This window comes from Nicotiana attenuata, chromosome 2 (genome assembly GCF_001879085.1).
Source record: "Nicotiana attenuata strain UT chromosome 2, NIATTr2, whole genome shotgun sequence".
In the NCBI taxonomy this organism is placed as follows: domain Eukaryota; kingdom Viridiplantae; phylum Streptophyta; class Magnoliopsida; order Solanales; family Solanaceae; genus Nicotiana; species Nicotiana attenuata.
In genome coordinates, this window is record NC_031990.1 from 6,762,179 (window position 1) to 6,785,757 (window position 23,579).

At 41.3% G+C, this 23,579-nt stretch overlaps 1 protein-coding gene across 1 annotated transcript; it reads left to right on the forward strand.

The window, feature by feature from the left end:
- LOC109216136 lies at positions 12,863-14,274 on the forward strand. Its single transcript, XM_019380267.1, has 3 exons — positions 12,863-13,253; positions 13,335-13,400; positions 13,754-14,274. The coding sequence occupies exons 1-3, from the start codon at positions 12,863-12,865 to the stop codon at positions 14,272-14,274; spliced, it is 978 nt and encodes a 325-aa protein (XP_019235812.1).

A 23,579-nucleotide genomic window follows, 5' to 3' on the forward strand; every position in this document is an offset into this window, starting at 1 on the left:
TTTGAGCTGATCTTTGATACCTTGTCACCTTGTTGATCAAATCTGCAATCAAGCACCACTTGTGAGCCTTTGGGACTATTTTGTACACATTTCTAATCAAAACTTGAGCATGAAGGAGTGTAAAATACGTCATATTCCCTAGTTATCAACTCCCCCAAACTTAAGCTCTTGCTTGTCCTCAAGCAAACAAAATAAGACCCACCCCTTGAGATAAAATCCAAGAAAATTCAGCTATCCAAAAGTGACCTCATCTAGCATCAATTGGGACTAACAATTGCCCTCAATACAAATGAATCATTAACAACATTTACTCTTTCAAACACCATGGATTAAGTGCGACACAAGAGCATCAAGAGTTGACTCGACACATCAAAGAACTCTTTCTATTACTTTGGTCATTGTGGAACCCAAACTCACACATCCTCAGCTCTCCCTAAGCAAACCTCACCTTTAGAATAGTGGCACTCAGAACGAGGTTAATGGAAATTCACTCATCTCTCAAAAAGAGAAGTCACAAGTCCGGCTCTAAGTACCATATGCTTGCCCCTTATGTGAGTCACCACTAATGTAAGCTTCATTCAACTAGAGATCATATAGGGCTTTTGTGGAGTCATGGTGAAGGCTTTTGGTTCTGGGTAGGCAATGTTTGGTCTAAGTAGGTTCTATCTTCCCTTAAGCACTTCTTTTGTTTCATTTTGGCACAAATTCACTTGACTTTTTGAGTCTTTTCACTTCTTTCAAGGGGTTAGAGAGACACGATGTCACTTGTTTCACTCTTTCTTATACCTTTCATTCTTTGCTTTTCTTGAATCCCTTTTATTCATTTCCACATTGAGTATTCTTTTTGTCTTTTTTCTTTTCTTTCTTTTTCATTGCCTTTCCTTTTCTTCATTTTGTACATTTTTACCACTTTGTTGCAATCCTCGTCTCTCCCCCCAAACTTATACTTTTGCCATGTGCTAAGGAAAAATCGGGTGCCAAGAGAGGGTATCTTTTAGAACGGGTAAAGGCTTGTATCATGGTTCTTGAAGGAAAAAGGTTTAAGGCTCAAAAGGGTTGACTAGGGATTTTATCTTTGGTAGGCTATGGAAGTGTTCAATCTATCATTTGGATCATGGAGAGCCTATAATCATGTCTCAAGTCAAAATTCACTTAGGATTTCGCCTCAACAAACATTCAGGGCAAGTTCTAGACCAATGGCTCGGGACTTGGACTTGTAGTGCAATTTCTCACCACACACGCTATGGGATTGCTAAAGACACAGAGTTGGGGGCCCACAACGACCTTAGATAAGATTTGAGCACACAATGGTCCCGAAAAACCACTTGATGATTATCGGTCAACACAAGAGTCTCAAGGTCACGACTTTCACCATCCTAAACACAACAATTGGTTTTTGACCATGAGATCAAAGGCAAATGTGCTAGGACCAAGTGAAGCTTTGCTTGAGGCACCCTTAACCACTAAATACTAAAAACAAAAAGAAAAACGGACTCAAACCCTTAAGAAGGTTGTCCCGCCATCTATCATTGGGAAGAGCCACCCGGTTCACACAACTTCCACCTTTGGAAAGAACCGTGGCATTAAGAAAGCTGGCATTGTCCTTAATGCCAACTAAGCAAAATAAGCACCAAAAATAGAGGAAAAGGATATAGAGACTCCCTATTGCCCGCCTGTCTGCATGGGATCCTCTGTGGTCCCTGGGTCCTCAATATGCTCGGGGACCTCAGCCACAGGACAACACTGGGTAGGCTCGGGTAGAGGGTATATCTGGATCTTCTGAAGGTGATGGACCAGGGGGAATGTCTGCTGAGGTGGAGGCAGTCTGAGTAGGAGCCGCCACCACCACAACTGGCTCTTCAGACTGGCCAGTTGGAGCAGTGGAAGTTCCCTTGAAGTTTTTGCTTTTCGGGTTGTCATCACCCTGCATGCTATACCATGAGAACGGGGCCTTTGCTTTTACCTTGATATCAAATGGCCTCTTTTCAACCTTGAGGTCTCTGAAGTACATGGTCAAGAAGTTGGGGAAGGGGTAGTTTCTGTCACCCTCACTGACTACCCATGTGAGTACCCGAGACATAACATTCCCGGCATAAATCGGGTATCCCACCATGATCGATGCCACCAAAACTGCCCGGTGAAGAGGGAGGGAGTTGTCATGAGTAGTGGGGTCCAATCTGCTGCATACAAATGTTTCCCACCCCTTGGCCTCAAAGTTCAAACTTCTTCTCAAAATTTTTACTCCCGCATTCAGCTTCTCTCCGGAATCAATTTCCTCACCGGCCACCATTCCCTGAATTTATGGTAGGTCACCTCACTTACGAACCGGTCTTGCCACACTTCCGGGTTTCTAGTTCTAGCAACACACCCCACCTGAGGTTCACCCCCTTCACCTACTACCTCTTCTTCGCCTACTGCACCCTCTCCGGATAATGAAGTTGTGGGAGAGGTGGAGTACTCATCCTTACTACCTTCGGCTGAGCCCTCAGACGACCAAGAAGATACATGCATTGAAGCCTGAGCAGTGGGGGATGCTGGAGGAGTGGGTTCATCTGTCAGCCTGAATCTATCCGGGAAATCATCCATAAAATCCGGAACAGAATCAGAGTCAGTCAGCTCCTTGGAAGGTACATACTCACTTCCCGAGGAATGGGAAGCAGCTCTATCAACAGCCCGAATCACCTTCCTTGTTGCTTTTATTGCCTCTCAAACTTTGGGGATTAATTTTATCTTTCCACGTTCCCTCCCCCGGGAGGACTCTCCTTTAGCACCCTGGCCTTTTGATTTTACCATTGTTCTGCAAACAAATTAAGTCATGCTTTGTTAGTCTCAGTATATACAATGAAGTTCAAGATTGCAGTGAAAGAGAATGTTGCAGACAGTTTAATTTGTTGAACACTGCGGTCTGCACAATTTGTAGTGCGGCCGCACTGAGGCCAATGCAGACCGCACAAAATCCATTGCGGTTCGCACAGAGGTGGGGTTCAGACTACCCACTCTCTGTATCCAGGCAGTGCGGACTGCCAAAATGTAGTGCGGCCGCACAGGGACCACTACGGACTGCACAAAATATAGTGCGGCCGCAGTCCTCAAAGATCAGTTTACAGACACTCATCAATGCGGTCCGCACAAAATGCCATTGTGGACCTCACTATTTCCACTGCGGTCCGCACTGAGCATCAAAAACAGCACCAACCTAGGGTTTAAGATATTTTGATTTTAAGTCCAAGTTTACACCTAATAAAGGTCCCTAAGTGTTTGCCCAGTGATTTTAACTACCTAATTCTAGTTTTAGCAAGAAATTAACTACCCTAAGCTACCAAATTGAAAGAAAATACGAGAAGAAAAAGAGAGAAGCTAAGAAAACAAAAATTAAAAGACAATAATCAAATCAAACAATCAAAGAAAAGTAAAGATTACCAGATGTAAGAGTTACTGATGATTAATCGAGGAAATGCAGATGAATTTGTGCCAGACTAGTGATGAACACTAATTTTATGAGGTCTGAGAGCAAGAGGATCGAAAAGTTTAAATGTTGGGCCTCAGGTACTATTTATAGAAAAAGTCCTGGGGCCCAGCTTACCTACCCCAATGCAGACCACACAGAATGGATAGCGGTCCGCACCACCCAGTGTAATTCAAAGTTTGAGAAGGCAACCACTGCGGACCACACAAAATGTAATGCGGCCGCAGTGGTCCACCGCGGACCGCACAAAATATAATGCGGCCGCGGTGGCAAACTTCAGAGAGTTGGTATTTTCATCCTTCATCAGTGAGGTCCGCACTGAATGTAGTGCGGCCGCATTGAAAACTTCAAAGACTTGAACAATATTTTCACTATGTCCTGCATTGCATCAACACAAACCTGTAACATCTCACAACCAGTCAGTCCAAAAATACATCCTATACTACAATGAAAATCAAAGAAAAACAAGAAGAAAAACACATGGGTGGCCTCCCAAGAAGCGCCTGATTCAACGTCGCGGCACGATGCATGTTACCATCACCTAATTTGAAATGAACAAGTGCCACCACATGGCTATCATCAAATTTTCCCAAGTAGTGCTTGACCCTGTGACCATTAACCGTGAAAATCTCCCCATTTTTGTTCTTCAAATCAAGGGCACCAAACGGGGTCACAAACACCACCTCAAAAGGTCCGCTCCGTTTTGACTTTAGCTTTCCCGGAAGCAACCATAACCGAGAGTTGAACCAGAGCACCAAATCACCTACTTTAAACTCCTTGCCACGAGCATATTTATCATGAAGGTACTCCATCTTGTCCTTGTACAAGGAAGAACTGGAGTAGGCATGGAAACGGAATTCATCAAGTTCATTTAGTTGCTCAACACGAAGATTTGCAGCCACATCCCATTCAAGGTTCAATTTCTTCAAAGCCTACGTGGCCTTGTGCTCTAACTCCACCGGTAAATGGAAAGCTTTCCCAAACACAAACCGGTACGGAGACATACCAATCGGAGTCTTGTAAGCAGTTCGGTAAGCCCATAAAGCATTGTCCAACTTCTTAGACCAATCGGTCCTATTGGCATTGACTGTTTTAGACAAGATGCTCTTGATTTCCCTGTTAGAGACTTCAACCTGGCCACTCGCCTGAGGGTGATAAGGAGTAGACACTTTGTGGTTGACACCATACTTGGCTAGCAATGTGTCAAAAGCTCTATTGCCAAAATGCGATCCTCCATCACTTATAATTGCATGAGGAGTGCCAAACCTTGTAAAAATGCTTTTCTTTAAAAATGCAACCACACTCCTAGCTTCATTGTTGGGCAAAGACATGGCCTCGACCCATTTTGAGACATAATCAACCGCTACAAGAATGTAGGTGTTTCCGCACGAGCTAACAAATGGGCCCATGAAATCAATATCCCATACATCAAAGATATCCACTTCTAGAATGGTGTTTAGAGGCATCTCATCTTTCTTCGAAATACCGCCCGCTCTCTGACATTGGTCACAACCTTTTCACGAGATCACTTGCATCTTTGTACAAAGTTGGCCAATAAAATCAACAACTTAGAACTTTCGAAGCTGTCCTCGCCCCTCCATGATAGCCACCATAGGGAGAGGAATGACAGACCTCTAAGATACTCGATTGTTCCTCCTCAGGGACACACCTCCGGATCACTCCGTCGGTGCAAATCTTGAACAGGTATGGCTCATCCCAATAGAAGTCCAGACTATCCCATTTGAGCTTCTTCCTTTGGTTAGAAGAGAGCTCACACGGGACGATGCCAGTCACAAGGAAATTAGCAACATCCGCAAACCATGGCATATCACTCATCGACACAGAAAGTAGCTGCTCATCGGGAAATGCATCATTGATCTCTAGGCCATCACACGACCTTCCTTCCTCCTCCAAGCGGGATAAATGATCCGCCACTTGGTTTTTACTACCTTTCCGGTCCACAATTTCCAAATCAAACTCTTGAAGTAATAAGACCCATCGCATCAGTCTAGCTTTGGAGTCTTTCTTTGTCATCAAGTACCTAAGAGCTGCATGATCGGTGTGCACTATGACCTTGGCTCCCATAAGATATGGCCGAAATTTTTCCATTGCGAACACAATAGCCAACAACTCTTTCTCAGTTACCGTGTAGTTCCTTTGAGCCTCATTCATTGTCTTGCTCGCATAGTACACTGGATGAAACATTTTGTTCACTCTTTGACCCAAAACTGCCCCAACCGCAACATCACTCGTGTCGCACATGAGCTCGAAAGGGAAGCTCCAATTGGGTGCGGTAATGATCGGGGTGGTGGTCAACTTATGCTTGAGAAGTTCAAAGGCCTGCATACATCCCTCATCAAACACAAACTTGGCATCCTTTTCTAGCAGCTTGCACAAAGGATTCACTACCTTCGAAAAGTCCTTGATAAATCGCCGGTAGAACCCCGCATGCCCAAGAAAACTTCTAACCCCCTTGACAGAAGTGGGGGGAGGAAGTCTTGAAATCACCTCAATTTTGGCTTTGTCAACCTCAATACCATTCTTTGAAATTTTATGACCCAACACTATGCCCTCCTCAACCATGAAGTGGCATTTTTCCCAATTTAGCACAAGATTGGTGTCTTCACACCGGGCCAACACTCTATCCAGATTTTTTAGACACTCATCAAATGAATCACCCACAACACTAAAGTCGTCCATGAACACCTCCAAAATATCTTCCACCATATCGGTGAAAATGGCCATCATACACCGATGGAATATTGCCGGTGCATTGCACAACCCAAGGGGCATCCGAGAAAAGGCAAAGGTGCCATATGGACAAGTAAAGGTTGTCTTCTCCTGATCCTCTGGAGCTATCAAAATTTGATTGTACCCTGAATAACCATCCAAGAAACAATACGCCCAGCAAGACGATCAAGCATTTGGCCAAGGAAAGGCAATGGGAAGTGATCCTTGCGAGTCACCTTGTTCAGCTTGCGGTAGTCCATGCACACCCTCCATCTAGTCATTGTTTGGGTTGGAATAAGTTCATTATTAGCATTGGTCACCACGGTCTTACAACCCTTCTTTGGCACACACTGCACCGATGAAGTCCACGAACTGTCACAGATAGGGTACACCACTCCGGCATCTAACCACTTGATCACCTCCTTTTTCTTAACTTCTTGCATTGCCTCGTTCAACCTCCGTTGATGTTCCAAGGAGGGTTTTGCATCATCTTCCAGAATAATCTTGTGCATACAGAATGCTGGGCTTATTCCCTGAATGTCAGCTAATGTCCATCCAATTGCCTTTTTTCGCTTTTTAAGCACCGCCAATGTGGCATCTACCTGCATGTTGGTAAGACAAGTGGAAAGAATAACTGGTAAAGTTGAATTAGGGCCTAAGAATTCATACCTGAGGTGTGGAGGCAATGGCTTCAACTCCAACACCGGAGGTTCCTCAATTGAAGGCTTTGTTGGAGGGGTCTTTCTATTTTCAAGATCCAAAGAGAGTTTCCTAGGCTCATAAGAATAAGAGCCCATTCCATGTAAAGCATTCATGCACTCCACTCTGCCCTCATCATCATTAACATCAAGATTCAACAATACGACCTCCAAAGGGTCCTCCACATTGATCATTGCACTAGTATCATCAATTATCACAGTCGTGACAAGATCCACAAATGAGCACACTTCTGTACAATTGGGCTGCTTCATTGACTTGCACACATGAAAAATGACCTTTTCATCACCCACCCTGAAAGTGAGTTCCCCTGCTTCCACATCAACTAGAGCCTTCCCCGTAGCAAGGAAAGGTCTCCCCAATATGATCGGGACTTCATAGTCTACCTCACAATCCAAGATCACAAAATCAGCTGGCAAGATAAATTTGTCCACCCGGACAAGCACATCATCAACAATACCCAATGGTCACTTCATTGATTTGTCTGCCATTTGCAATCTCATGGAAGTTGGCCTCGGTGGCCCAATACCCAAAGTCTTGAAAATTGAGTAGGGCATAAATTGATACTAGCCCCTAGATCACACAAAGCTTTAGCAAAGTCTGCACTTCCTATAGTGCAAGGGATAATGAAAGCACCGGGATCCTCCAACTTCGGAGCCATTGAATGTACTATAGCACTAACTTGGTGGGTCATCTTGATAGTTTCACAGTCCATGGATCTTTTCTTTGTCACCAAATCTTTCATGAATTTAGCATAGCCAGGCATTTGCTCCAAAGCCTCCACCAAAGGCACATTGATGGATAAGCTCTTCATCATGTCAATGAACTTTTTGAACTGATTCTCATTTTTCTGCTTGGCTAGCCTTTGAGGATAAGGGGGAGGTGGCCTAGGCAAGGGTGCCTTGGCTTTTGGCACAACCGGCTCCGGCATGTCTATTACGTGTTCCCTAGACGGGTTCACGTCATTTTGTGTTTCCACCTCGGCATCTTGAATATCAATCCTCACTTCTTGATTCACATTTTCATCAACCACATTCTCAACCACCAAAGGAACTTCATCTTCTTGCAACTCAACTTCATCACCCAAAACTTGCTTTTGTTTGGAGGCATTCACATCACCGCCTCGTCCACTCCTTGTAGTTACTGCCATAACATGATTGTTACCACCCTTTGGGTTAACCACCATATCACTCGGTAGAGCCCCCTTAGGGCGAGTATTTAAAGACTGTGAGATTTGGCCTAGCTGGAGCTCCAAATTCCTGATTGAAGTGTTGTGAGAAGCCAATTGCGCATCGGAGTAAGCATTCTTTTTCATCATCTGTTCAAACATCATTTCAATTCTACCCATTTCATTGTTGGAAGAACTAGGACCCTGGGATGGAAAAGGCGGTGGGTTGCTCGGTTGTTGGTACATTGGGGGCCTTTGAAAGCCTTGACCCAGATTTCCTTGGTTATTGTTCCATCCACCCTGGTTGTTGTTGTTTCCACCCCAATTGTTGTTGTTGCCCCAGTTTCCCTGATTATTCCGATTGTTATTTTGATTTCCCCAATTGTTGTTCCCTTGTTGTTGATTGTTCCAATTATTGTTGCCTTGTTGTTGGTTACCCCAATTGCCCTAGGATCTCCATTATTGTTGTTGGTCAGAAGAATTACCTCTTTGGCCTTGGTAATTATTCACTATATTGAAGAATCGGTCCTAACCTAGAACAACTTCGAGGAACATTATCGGATGATCGAGCATACCAACAGAAGGCCGAAGTATCCGTGGCCGGCCGGATATCACGACAGGGATTTCGNGGCCTTGGTAATTATTCACATATTGCACCTCTTCGTTCTGCCCATCATAACAATCATCTTGGAATCCACCACAATCATTGTCAAATTTATCCGAATTCCCTTGGTTCTGTTGACCTCTCTATCATCTATTGTTCACAAGCATGTTAACACCCTCCATGGCATTTACTTGGCGAGGATTCTGAACTTGTTGCAACTGTGCCTTTGCTAATTGGTTCATTGTTGTTGTAAGTTCTATTATAGCCTGTCCATGGTCATGTAGTTCTTTGTGCAAATGAGTGACCGTGGGGTCACCCTGTGGCACATTGACTCTACTTTTCCAAGCGGAGGATGTGTCAGCCATCTCGTCAAGAATAGCACAAGCTTCATCATAAGGCAGCTTCATGAAATTTCCCCCAACCAATTGATTCACTATGCATTGATTCATTGTATTGATTCCCCGATAGAAGGTCTGTTGTATCATAGCCTCGGTCATATCATTGTTGGGGTATTCCTTTACCATCGTTCTATATCTCTCCCAAATCTCGTGTAATGGTTCGATGGGCTCCTGCTTGAAGGCTAAGATTTCATCCCGTAGTGTTGCCATGTGCCCCGGTGAGAAAAATTTGGCAATGAACTTATCCGCCAACTCATCCCAAGTTGTGATGGAATGGTTGGGAAGTCGCTTAAGCCAATCCAATGCCTTCCCTCTAAGTGAGAATGGGAAGAGCCTCAATCGAAGTGCATCCTCGGACACATTGGTTTGCTTGCTCCCCCAACAGGTATCCACGAACCCCTTGAGATGTTTGTAAGCATTCTGAGTGGGAGCACCCGTGAAGTACACGCACTGCTCCAACAATGTCAGCATCATGTTGGTTATTTGGAAATTGCCCGCCCAGATCCGGGGCGGAACAATTGCACTTGCATAACCTTGGCTGGGAAGAACTCTAGGAGCCACTCTTGGAGGTGGCGGAGGAGGGTCTGGAATATGTTTATTAACAATGGCCTGGCGGCCTCTTCGTTGTCCTGGAGGTACAAGAGGCACCTTATCCTCTCCATTATCATCAACCTTCTCCCCCACAATCACGTTTCCAAGAGGGTCATTAGCATTTAATGCCATTTTGTACCTGAAGTTGTGACACACACAAATTGGTAACAAAGAAGGAAAGAAGAACAAAACACAAAACTATTTAGATAGATAGCCAAAACCGTTAGCTCCCCAGCAACGGCGCCAAAAAGTGATCGAAGCCAATCCTGCACTACTATTGAGTAGCGAGAGAGGGTCGAAGCAGCTTTTACCCGATTTAGGGTCGGGATCGATTTCCACAGGGAGCGAGATATTGGAGTTGGGTGTCTATCTAAAATTGAGTTGTGTATTTGCTCCAAATTGCACTTCTACACATTTTTGGTTTTAATTATGATTCTAATCTTTATAAAACTACAATGCTCATTTAAACTAAAATAAGCTAGGATTAAACTATTGCGAGTTGTTCAAATGATTAACATGCACTAGGGTAGTGACTTTCGCATAGGTGGTCAATTGACGGATTCTTGAGTCTAAAGCTAGATTGACACATTTGGGGAGTATGATATAACCATTGCTCGATTCTACTCACTCTATACCTCTCGGTAGTTCGAGTGATTTTGCCTGAATTGACTTTCTCAAGACCAATTGGGTATGCAAATTTGCACAAGCAATTAAGGTTCAAGTCGGGTATTACGATCTCTCGGTTTAACCCTTTAATTGGGGCTATCAATTCTCTAGAGTACGCCCCAATTCCTTGTTGGACTAATTTTGGAGACATAGGCTCTCTTTGTCAAGAAGAGCAAAAGTCAACTAAACACAAACTAGTGTTTGCAACCACTAATTTAGCAATAAAACATGAAATTAGCCCAAATATCAAACACCCATAGTCAATCAAGCCCTAAAATACAAGACCCATCAATTACCCACATTAGGTTTGAGCCACAACCCTAACTAATGGGTCTAGCTACTCATAATTAGAGAGTAAAACAAAGAAATAGATGAAGATGAACTCATAATAATTAATTACTAAGAAGAACTTGATGAATCAATGGTGAAATTAAGCTAAAATTACTCAAAATAGCAAAATAACCCAAGTCACGAGCGCAACTCTACGTACAAAACTATCTGCTGCTCTAAAAATGGGAAAAGAATCTATTTATACTAGGCTAAAAATCTCGGACAAAAATACCCCTGCGGGGCTAGTGCGGACCGCACAAAATCACGTGCGGCCGGACTAAGGCTCTTGACTTGAATTTCCAGCTCTCTGAACTTGGGCAATGCGGACCGCACAAAGTCTAGTGCGGCCGCGGTGGCTTCTAGTGCGGTCCGCATGAAATGGAGCGCGGACCGCATTGGGCTTCAAACTTGAAATCGGCAACTCTCTGAACCTTCTTTCTGCGGACGGCACTAAATCGAGTGTGGCCGCATTGATCCCAGTGCGGACTGCGCAAAACCTCGTGCGGCCGCATTGCCTTTGTGCCTGAATAGCAGCCTCTCTGAACCTCACTTGTGCGGACCGCACAGGATGGTGTGCGGCCGCATTAGCCCTGTTTTGCTTGAGCTTTGTCTTGTCTTGGTACTTGTGCAAGTTTCACTCCTTTTTGAGCTGATCTTTGACACCTTGTCACCTTGTTGATCAAACCTACAATGAAGCACCACTTGTGAGCCTTTGGGACTATTTTGTACACATTTCTAATCAAAACTTGAGCATGAAGGAGTGTAAAATGCGTCATATTCCCTAGTTATCAATAAGCTCACAGCAAAAGAAGAAAGAATCTCCTAGTCAGGGTGCTTATTGAAATGGATGTGATCCAGCCTCTCCCTAAATTGGTAACACTTGAGGAGTCTGCTAATAGCTGCATTTTGCAACCACTTGAGCATGAATGGAAACCATAGTACTGCCAGGAATGCTTGCAGATTGGTAAATACAAAGCAAACTACAAAGCACAGAATAAGACACACTCTGAAACAATTGACAACAAACAACCAAGGAGACAACAGATGAAAGTAAAGCAGCAACAATGAAAAGCCAAACCCAGTACAGAGCCACCTACTGATGCTACTGAAAAGACAGACGATGGACTAAAGGAAAAACACAAGGAAAGGAATGCTATGGAGGAAAGCCATGAAACTCAAAGATTATGCAATGACAGGGGCAAGCAGAAGATGGATGAAAAGAAGGATACCAGGTCAAGGTCTCCATTAGTAACTGAAGATGTTAACAACTCCTACGCCAGAACAGATTCAGTGTGCTAAGGATACAACTTGAGATAGCTAATACCAGCCTGGTAAAGGGGGATAGTTTAAACAAAGATTCCCTATGATCATTTGCTCATGAAACATAAGAGGGCTAAACTAGCCCTAAAAGCAAAAGGAATTGAGATCTTTTTGCTTAAAAGTAAAGTGGTACTGCTGGAATGTCTAGAAAGTAAAATAAAGCAGAGCAGAGCAGAAAAAATAAAAAGAAAGTTAGGAGCTGAGTGGCTGATACATGTAGACTATACAATCACCCCTAAAGGCAGATTGTGGATTTGCTGGAAACCTCACAAGGTTTTAGTAGCTATTTTTCTATCGCATATGCAACTAGTACATGTAAGGTTGAGGACAAGGAGTCACAATTTGCCTGCTACATGACCTTTGTATATGGAAGGAATACACAAAATAAAAGGAAAGACTTATGGAGACAACTGAAACAAATTAGCACCCTAATGTCTGATCCCTGGGTTGCCGCACGTGACTTCAATGCAATCCTTTATGTCCAAGATAGAGTAAATGGATTGCCTGTGAAACAATCCGAGATTGAAGATTTTCAAAACTGCATACAAGAGACTGGAGAGGCAAAGGATAGAGTATACAGTTTGATTGATTGGGCATTTGGTAATGATCTCTGGTTTATGAGGTATGAAAAGCTGGAAGCATTCTACCATCATCCGGAATGTTCAGATCACTCACCAATCATTATCATAACAGAGGTGGCCAAATAGAAATTGCCTAGTCCATTTAGACTTACTAATGTACTATTGACTCATGAGAACTTCAAGGAATCAGTACACAAAGCTTGGGGACGACATATACAAGGACATACCATGTATGCAATCTGGAGGAAACTTAAGTTGATAGAGTTGGAAACCTACCAGATGAATAGAGAAATGTCAACATTTGAGAGGAAACTGAATGAGCTGAAAGACAAGCTACAACATACACAGTTGGAACTGAGTGCAGATCTGTTCAATGAACAACTCATTATAACTGTAACGATACTCCTAGAAAAATGGACAACTATACATGGGAAAGTACTTCGACAGAAATCTAGAGCAATATGGCTAGCTTATGGAGACTCGAACACAAAATTCTTTCATGCAACACTAAAAGCTAGACAAGCTAGAAATAGAATCTCCTTTATTTTCATAGAACATGGAATACAACTGCATGAGCCTGCTCTAATCCAAAAAGAATTTATTGGTTTCTTTCAGAACTTACTAGGAAAAGCTGCAGTAGAAATCCCATGCCTAGACCCAACAATATCAAGAGATAGACCTTGTCTCACTCATGAATATCAACTGAACCTTATATAGGAAGTAATAGAAATAGAAGTGCTTTAGGCTCTGAAATACCTCCCAGCTGATAAAGCTCCTGGCATTGATGGATTCCCAGCTGAATTCTTCAAACAGTACTGGCATTTGATAGGTAAGTGGTAACAAAGTCTACAATGCAATTCTTTCAAACTGGTAAACTACTTAAGGAAGTAAATTGCACTACTGTAACTTTAGTTCTGAAAGTAAAAAACCCTACCTTTGTGAAGGAATTCAGACCCATAGCCTACTGTACTACACTATATAAACTGATAGCTAAAGTCATTACTGCTAGGTTGAAATTAGTAGTTGACTACTTACTAGGGCCTTCAGAATCAACATTCATTAAGGGGAGAAACATTCTAGATAATATGATTGTGGCACATGAAATGGTGAAGGGTTACACATAAAAAGGAGTGTCTCTTAGATTCCTTGTAAATGTTGATATTAGAAAAGCCTATGATACAGTTGAATGGGGCTTCCTCAGAATGGTCCTACTAGAATATGGGATGCCCGGGAAGTTTGTAAACCTAATTATGGAGTGTGTCAGCATAGTGAGCTATTCTTTGCTATTCAATGGTGGCCTTACACCCAGATTTCAAGGTGAGAGAGGTCTAAGACAGGTAGACCCAATGTCTCCATACTTGTTTGTTCTTGTGATGGAGTATTTGAATAGATCGCTCAAGCAGCTGAGACACAATCCAGACTTCAACTATTACCGAAGATGCAGCAAGTTGGAGACAATCCATATATGCTTTGCTGATGATTTAATTATACGTTGCAGAGCTGATCCAATTTCTGTAAAGTTGATGTTGCAGCAGTTCCACCACTTCTATGCAGTATCTGTTCTCAAGGCAAATTTGGAAAAGAGTTCACTTTATGTGGCAGGGATCAGTCGACAACTCAAGGAACAACTATTGAATGAAATGCAATTCTTAGAGGGAGAGATCCCATTCAAGTTTCTGAAGTTCCTCTTTCCTCAAAGATGATCACAGTTCAACAATGCCTACCATTGGTTGAGAAAATGGTTGCAAGAATAAGATGTTGGTCCACTAAATTCCTATCATATAGTGGAAGGGTGCAACTTATTAAAAGTATGCTATTTGAGATGCAAATCTACTGGGCTCAGGTGTTTCTAATTCCTAAAAAGGTTATTCAACTCATAACTAGAGTTTGCAGAATATTCCTATGGACAGGCAGTCATGAGAGCTCAAGGAAAGCCTTGGTTGCATGGGAGACATTGTGTAAACCACAGTCAGCAAGTGGTCTGAACTTCATAGAGTTTCATACATGGAATAGAGCAGCTATTAGTAAATTACTATGGGCTGTAACAACCAAGAAAGATGCACTCTGGATAAAATGGATTCATACCTTCTATATCAAAGGGAAAGATGTTCAGCAATAAATACACCTATACATGCTTGCTGGCTGGTAAGGAAAATATTGGATGCAAAGAAATGGTTCCTGAACATGGACTACAATGTGACATTAAGAGTTGCTGTGATAAAGATAAGTTCAGCATTAAAAAGCTTACTTACTCTTTCTTCCACAGTTTCAGAAAGTCAATGGAAAAGGCTAGTGCTGGGACCAACTACTATACCAAAACATAAGTTTATCCTATGGCTGACACTACTGGGTCGATTGGCTACTGTTGATCGATTGCAGAAATAGAGCATACATGTCCAAACTGACTGTGTCTTATGTAATACTGGAGCTAAGGAAAACCTGCAGTATCTGTTCTTCCAGTGCCCTTACTCATCCCAAATTTGGAGTGCATTACTCAGGTGACTAGGGAGAATAGGAGAATTAGCAACTGGGAGGAGGAGATTGATTGGATAAGCAGAAAGATGAGGAACAACAGACCACGAGTAGAGATCATGAAGTTCCTATATGCTGCTACTGTCTACCATGTATGGAATGAAAGAAATGCAAGGAGATTTCAAGCTGAAAAGAAAGAAATCCAACAGAGACTAAAAGAGATATCCATATAGTTGCACACAAGAGGGCAACACTTCAGCAGATGGAAGAAAGTCTAAGGCCTCATTTGTTTTTTTTTAAGATTAAGACGTCTGAATCTGAATACACATCTGAATATCAAGGTGTACATTTAGATTAAGACATCTGAATTTGAATACACATCTTAATATGTTAAGATGTGTATCAAGATCAGAATACTACAAGATTAATACTGTTTGTTTTTTAACATCTGAATGTATAAAAATTATCTTTATTTAAAAATTAATAAACATAAAATTCAAATAAAATACTAATTAATCTGTGTGTGTGTGTGTGTGTGTATGTATATTAAAATATGATAGTTAGTGGTGGTGATGTCTAACGATGGTGTTTGTGAATGCCGACTAGAGGCGGTAGTTGGTGTGGTTGATGGTGGTTCTGGGTAGTAGCTAGTGGTGATTGGTAGTGATAGCGATTATGGTTGAGGATAGTGGTGGTGGGTGGTAATAACTAATAATGGTAGGTGTTTGTGGTGGTGGTGGTGGTGGTTGTGATTGAGGAAGGTAGTGGTAGTTTATAATGATGGGCAGTGCCGACTATGGTTATTGATGGTGATGAGGTGGTTAGTTGAGGTGGATGAATTTGTGGTTGTGGTTGAGAATGATGGTGGTGGGGGTAGTGAGGATGGTGGGTGGTGGTTGTCGATAATGGTGGTGGCTATGATTGAGTATTGTGGCAATGGTGGTGGTGGTTGAGTATGGTGGTAGTGGGTGGCATGGTGATAGTTGATAATGGTAGGCGGTGGCGACAATTAATGATGAATGTGGATGATAGCATCTTAATAAAATTAAATATTTGTTATGGATGTTAATCATACAGACCACTTCAGACCCACTAAGTGGTTGTGAAGTAAAGAAAACAAACACACATAATGATTAAGTTCTGTATGATTAAGATTCAGACGTTAAAAACAAACGCACTTAATGTCTGAGATCTAAATGATTAAGATTTTGACCTCCATTAAGTGCAAACAAATGAAGCCTTAGAGTCGTTGATTAGTTACCCTATTTAGAGGTAGTTGATATACTAGAAAGAGAAACTTATACCTTCACAAATAGGTAGTGAGAGTATGGAGGACTAGTTATAAAGTCAAATGTAACTAGTGGATGTATATAATTATACTTGGTTGTAATAAAACTTTTAATTTTGACCAAAAAAAGAAAAAGAAATAAGGTTAAGAATGAACTATCATTTTCTTCTATAATTGATCGATATAAACGTCAACAATTTTGAATTGGATCAGTTTTGCAAGAACACTTTAACCAAATGTAACATATCACTCCTAGAAGTAGTTGACGATTTTTAAATCGTTTTGAAGGAGAGAAAAAATCACAAATAAGTAGTAATTAAATGAGATTATTCAATTTTCAATTCTTTTTCTATACTCACTCTAGTACTTACAAAGGCCCATAAGCCTTTCTTAGGTCTGGTCTTGTAGGCCCATTTCGAAGGGAAGTTTGGGCTTAGTCTTCAAGGTACGAATGTCAATAAGCCGGGTTCGGAAACATTTATGCCTAAAAATACTAGCCAACAATATATATAGTGGGCTAGCAAATGCAATTAGTTTCGATATATCTGTATTTTGCCCTTATTTACCCCATCTAATAGGTTTATCTCCTAAGGTAGGGGAAAAGTGCCAGATTTACCTCTCTACTTTTAAATATTATCTATATTTAACCTATGTTATACTTTCGAGACATATATACTCCTACAGTAAATAAAGTATTCAAATCTACCACATTTTTTTTACGTGGCCTGATATTTCCATGAGGTGAACGCACAAGGCATGTCGCTTCACCACCTTAACCATATTTTACGCCCTCCCTCAATAACTTCTGGTCACCTTCCTTTTCTTCCTCTTCTGTTTCATACAACTCTTGCTCCTCAGTTTCTTTCAAATGTAAAATTGCATTCCTATTTTATTTACACATTGAATAGAGGGGAATCTAAACCTTAGTCTCTAAAGGAAAAGAGTTCGAATTTGGATATATGAGTATATGGTTTTATGAAACAAATGTTTTTGAATTTTTTCTTTATTGTTTCAATATATCTAAACTTTGGAAACTGAAAATGGAAAAGAAAAGGACTTATGTGAACATTTAAGGAAATAGATTCTGCTGTTAAATTTGATGGTAATTCCCACTTGTGATGTTTGTGGAAAATTCTTCCCTTTTGAAATACCATTAATTTTTCAAGATCTTTTTTCTTCTTTCACCATCTAAGCTCCGCGTATAATGTGTATGGGGTAAAATTGATTTATAACGGATGGTCAAATGGTAATATGACACGTTGAACCGAAGATAGCCAAAAGGCAAGTCAGGAAATAGCCGTTACCGAATACAGTGAATGTAACCAATACCGGGTAAATCTCGAAGGGAGCGTAGTGAATGATAGAAGGTCAAGGGTTTGCCGTCGGATAACATTCAACGAGGGAATATTCACTAATAATAAATGAGCGACTGTTGCGAGCAACGAGAATGTTTGTATTCATGGCCTCCCGTTACATGTTCATCAATAACTCTTTTATTATCATTTAAGAGGAGCTTGATCCTAGGATCTTGTTTCCCTAGGTAAAGCTATAAATAGCATGTTCAACAGCCATTGTAAGGGGACAAGAAACTTTCTGCACATAAAAGCTTTATTTTACTATTTTTTCTCTCAATTAAATAACTTTATTTGCTCCTTATCGCTACTCTCACTTTTATTTTCGAAGGCACTGCGTTCGGAGTCAGGCTCGTCATTTTCTTCAATTTCAATCGCTAATCTTAATATTAATATTTGTCACGGCCCGAAATTCCTACCGTCGGGACCGTGATGGCGCCTAACACTTCACTTGCTAGGCAACCCAACGTTATAACATATTATCCATTTTAAACAGTTGAGTTAACTAATGAGAAATAACTGAGATAACTGAAGTAAACTAAGATATAAATACGGAAGCTAAAACTGTAAATATCTGCTACAAATCCCTGAACTCGGTGTCACGAGTGCACGAGCTACTAGAATAGTACATACAAGTGTCTGAAATAACATAAAGTTGTCTGAATAGAAGATACACAGCTAAATAAAAACAAGAAGGGGACTCCAGGAGTTGCGGGTGTTGAGCAGCTATACCTCAAGTCTCCGCAGGCCGTTTGATCCGAGCTCTCTAGTAGCCGCCGCTGGGGCTGACTCCAAAATCTGCACAACAAGTGCAGAGTGTAGTATGAGTAGAACGACCACATGTACTCGTAAGTACCGAGCCTAACCTCGACGAAGTAGTGATGAGACTAAGGCGGGTCACCTATACTACAACCTGTACGCAGTATATAATAATGATAGAATGGAAATACAGAACAAGATTTAATAGTCAATTATAAACAAGAACAATAGCCTAATGATGAACTAGTGTTGTCCAGAATTACCAATCCTTAGCATTTCAAATGAGAACACTGAAAACCAAGCACACCTCAGGAAATGGAAACATATAGGTTGTTCCGATGCGCAACCCTATCCCATCGTATAATACAAAATCCTCCCTTATTCCACCGTAACAATATCAACAACAAAGATAATATATATAAATATGTTGCGGCGCGCAACCCGATCCCACCATATATCAATATCAGTATCATAGTTCACCCTTATTTCACCATATCTATCCACCTTTATTCCACCTGTTGCGGCGTGCAATCCGATCCCACAGTATAGTATATATTCACCCTTATTCCACCATATCAATCCACTCTTATTGCACTTGCTGCGGCGTGCAGCCCGATCCCACCATAGAAGTACCAAATACTCAATGCACAGTCCAAACTACAAAACCTTTATGATCAATAAATATCAAACTGAACCAAAAGAAAACCTTGTACAATATAGAAATCTACACGAGTAACACTACACAGCGAGACCAATCCGGTAATTGACAATTAGAAGGTGCAAGTAAGTCAATTTAAGCAATTAGCAGGGAATCATGAAACTATGGGAGGGCTAACATCACTAATAGGAGAAGATATTGATTAACAAGTAGCAGTTAAGCATGAAAAGTAGGGAAGGAAATAATTAAGGAAAAGCAGAAAATCAGGAAAAACAGATAATTCGGCGGTGTATAAGCACTCGTCACCTCGCATATACGCCGCTCACATGAAATTCACATAGCACATAGTCCGAGGGTTCCTAATTCCCTCAAGTCAAGGTTAACCACGACACTTTCCTCACTCCGCAGTCAATTCAAAGCTCTACCGGAGCCTTTCCCCTAAAATTCGCCTCCAAATCACTCGTATCTAACCACAATTGACTCAATAATATCAAATATTGCTAAAGGAATCAATTAAAATGCATAAATTTAGAATTCCCAAACTTTCCCCCAAAAAGTCAAAGATCGTCTCCATTCCCGCTTGGTCAAAACCCGAAGTTCGGACAAAACTTTATTTACCCATTGACCCCCGAGCCCGATTATGTAATTAGTTTCTGAAAGATTGAAATAGAGTGGGTTAAAATCACTTACTAATGAATTGGGGAAGAAAGAGTCTTAGAAGAATCGCCTCTAGGGTTCAAGGTTTTGAAAATTTGATGAATGAGAGAAAATACCATCTAACTTAAGTTTTACACAACTACAGATGTCGCAAATGCGACCAGGGGTTCGCAAATACGAACCACGCAATTGCGAGTAATTCTTCGCAAATGCGAAGCTTCCCCAACTCTGCTGCTTTCGCAAATGCGAACAGGTGTTCGCAAATGCGGACCAGTATGGATCGCAAATGCGACGAAAATTTTGCAATTGCGAAAGTCCTTCCCCCAGCCCACTGCTCGCAAATGCGAGGGCCTCTTCGCAAATGCGAGGCTTGCATTTGCGAGCCAGACCTCGCAAATGCAAAGTCTGCAGATCTCATACAACAACTGCAATGTTTTTCTAAGTTCAAAACACTTCGTAGCCTATCCGAAACTCACCCGAGCCCTCGCGAACTTGCTCGCACGATCAAATCGCCAAAATAACACCTAGTATTACGAATTGAACACCAAATCGAATGAAATTTTCAAGAAAGCGTTAAAACTTCTATTTACACAACCGAACGTCTGAATCACGTCATACGAATTCTGTTTCTTACCAAATTTTATAGACAAGTCATAAATATAATAACGAACATGTACCGGGCTTCGGAACTAAAATACGAACCCGGTATCAACAAGACCAAACATCATTCAATTCCTAAAAACCATTAAACTTTCAGACTTTCAGTTTTTAACAAAAATTCATAATTCAAGCTAGGGACCTCCGAATTCGATTCTTGGCATACGTCCAGGTCCCATACTTCGATACGGACCCATTGGGACCGTCAAAATACGGATTCGGGTCCGTTTACCCAAAACGTTGACCGAAGTCAACTCAAATTAAAATTATAATTTTTATCAATTTTTAACATATAAGCCTTCCGGATCAACATCCGGACTGCGCACGCAAATCAAGAAAGGCTAAAATAATGTTCTAATGGCTACGAAACACAGAGTTTGATTCTAAAACATAAGATGACCTATCGGGCATCACAATCTTATTTCTTTATCATTTTTGGACCAAAATAAATACGCTTGTCTATAAGCCACGTAATAAAATTTAACTGTATCATTTTGCGGGTAAACAGCTTGGCGCCCATTGTGGGGCTTAGACAGTTGCGTCATTATTTTGATCCTTACGTTTATTACTAACTCGTGTTGATTCTTTCCTTAGTGAAAAACGATATGGCAGCTAATCATGTCAACATCAGACACAACGTTGAGAGGGGAACAAAATAATCTTTGGTTCGATGTCAAGCTTTGCCTTCCATCACTAAAAAAGGATTATTTAACCATTCATAAGTTGTTTCCACCAATGAGACAAGACTCCCAGTGTTTGAATTCGCATGCTTCGCATTCGAACACAGGGCAGGGGAGAATAATATCTGATACGGCACCAGGAGTGCCACGAAAATCGGACAACAAGAACCAAGATCAATGTTTCATCAGGACTGATGACTGCATGATTAGCCCCGTAAAAATAAGTTGTACAAGTTAGCCACATGTATTGGCAGTTTTTACTTTAATAAATTAATGTTTATGTACTTTTAAAGATCGAAGGAATAAAATAAAGTCCTTTTATTTTTATGTTATTTCTTGTCCAAATGATGAGTTAATTTTATCGTTTGAAAGTTAACAAAAATTTCAAATGCTTGTGCCGGATTGAATAGGAGACATCCTCTTCAAGAGCACTGTAAACATAAGGCCCTCTCTTATGAAACCCTCATAGTAAAGGGTTGATTCTGGAAGAATTTATGCCCGAAATCAAAAGTTATTGGATGAAAATATACTCAAAGCTTTAATCGATAAAACATAAAAGGAATATATTTTGCACTACAATTAAGCAAAAATTCTTTATTTATTTATCAAGTGACAAAATCTGTGAAAGATTTGGCATAATTACAAAGTACTAAAGACAAAAGAAAAGAAAAAAAGCTATGTATCGTTGCTGCTAGAACCCGAAGGGAGAGAGGGATCTGCATTTCCCCCGGTAGAGGAAGGCGGGTCCACTACCGGTTCGGGGCCTTCATCTTCTTTAATATCCCCTTCAGTTCCGAAATACTCGGAACTAGTACTTGAGGAGTCAGTTGCAGTGGTCAAGCGGGAAGATTTTCACGAGCAGTTAGCTCCAGTTCTCGGGCCTTGGCGATACAATATCACTATCGGCGATGCACGCTTTGGCCTCTTCCAAGGTTTTCCTCCTCATATAATATATAGAATAAGTCTTCTCAAAGATGAGGGAATCCTCTTGGTCTTGGAGTTTTGCTTGGAGTCTATCAATTTCGACCTGAAGGCCATCCCTTTCAGACCTCATGGCACTGAGTTAAAAGTCGAGCTCAACATTTGTAGTTGAGTGAATCCGGTCCTGATCCATGGCCCTCTTGAGCCTCTCTTCCATTCGGGCCCTCTTCTCCTCGGTAGCATTGGCCTCTTTGATTTTTGAGTGTAAGTTTGCCTTCAAACTATTGATTTGCTCCTTGAAAGTAGACTCACACTCAACAACGCCAAGTACAGCGTCATGAAGCTCGGCCTACGTAGCCTTAGCCTCTTGAAAATTTTTGTGTAATTGAGCAGCTTCCTAGCTGTGGGCCATTTTGCCTTGTTCGCTCTGCTGCAATCGAGCCTCAAGCTCGCTCATCTCAATAGATTTTGCCTCCAACACCAGGAGGCTCGCAACAAGTTGGTTCCTTTCGGCCAAAGGTTGATCCCGCTCAGAAGCAAGTCCTTGCTTATCAAGGATCAACCTTTGCAGGCCTTCAAAAGTAAGAAAGTTGGCCTGTTAAAAAGAAAATCAAAGTTAGAATTTCCATTGCAGCATGTAAGTAGAAAAGAAGATACGAGGAAACTAGCATGGTACCTGCATCGCGCTATGCATGGCATTGTTGTTAGACACTCTGTAGAAAGGGAGCGCATTTTCTTCCAGTCTTTTTCCAAAGCCAGAGGCTTCAGATAATTCATAAGCTCCACGGGCTTGGACAAAAGATGGCACTCTTTCAAAACCTAAAGAGTGGCACTTCTCCTCCCTCGATGATCTGGGGAAGGGGTTGAATAATCTTGCCAAAAATTCCAGTGGTCGGGAGACCGAGAAGGAGAAGCATCCCTTTCTCGATCATCTGTTTCCTGTAGAGGGGATGCAGTTGTTACTAGTGGTGGAGGAGCAACAGGTGTGAATCCATCGGTATGGAAGGTGAAGAAGCAACGACGACAGAAGAAGTGTTAATTATTATTTGCTCAGTAATCGAAGGCAGAAGAGGCCTAGGGTCCGAACTCCTTGGACCAAAAACAACAATGGGGGCAGGAAAGAGATAATCAGCATTCTCTACCAGGTCCATCTCACCCCAAAGTGCCTGGGTGGGATTTAGAAAAACAACACAAACATAAAGTAACGCTAATCATATACATTTATTTCTTGAAAGAGATTTGGAACTCAAAACAAAGTGGTATGGTCGTGAGATTTTTCAGATCAAACGATAAAAGAACAGTTACAAAGACTACAATATGATAGTAAGAGTAGCATGCAATTTTATCATAATAATTTCTTTTGATTAGAAATATCCAAACATGGATAACAGCAGAGTCTGGACACTATAAAGTTTTAATGTCACCCCCTGCACCCCCATCTCAATTTATTTGACAATTTTTGCTTCTTAAGATTCAAATTATACGAACTTTAACTAACATTGTAAAATATATTTTGTTATCAAATTGGCATGAGAAGAATTGCACTTTATAGTACTTTTGTATA

Bases quoted from the DNA above. Each gene is read 5' to 3' on its own strand.
- LOC109216136 (XM_019380267.1), top strand. From the start codon at position 12,863: ATGTCAACATTTGAGAGGAAACTGAATGAGCTGAAAGACAAGCTACAA. The intron at 13,254-13,334 runs GTCTCACTCATG...AATACCTCCCAG, and splicing joins AATATCAAGAGATAGACCTT to CTGATAAAGCTCCTGGCATT. The intron at 13,401-13,753 runs GTAAGTGGTAAC...CCTATGATACAG, and splicing joins ACAGTACTGGCATTTGATAG to TTGAATGGGGCTTCCTCAGA.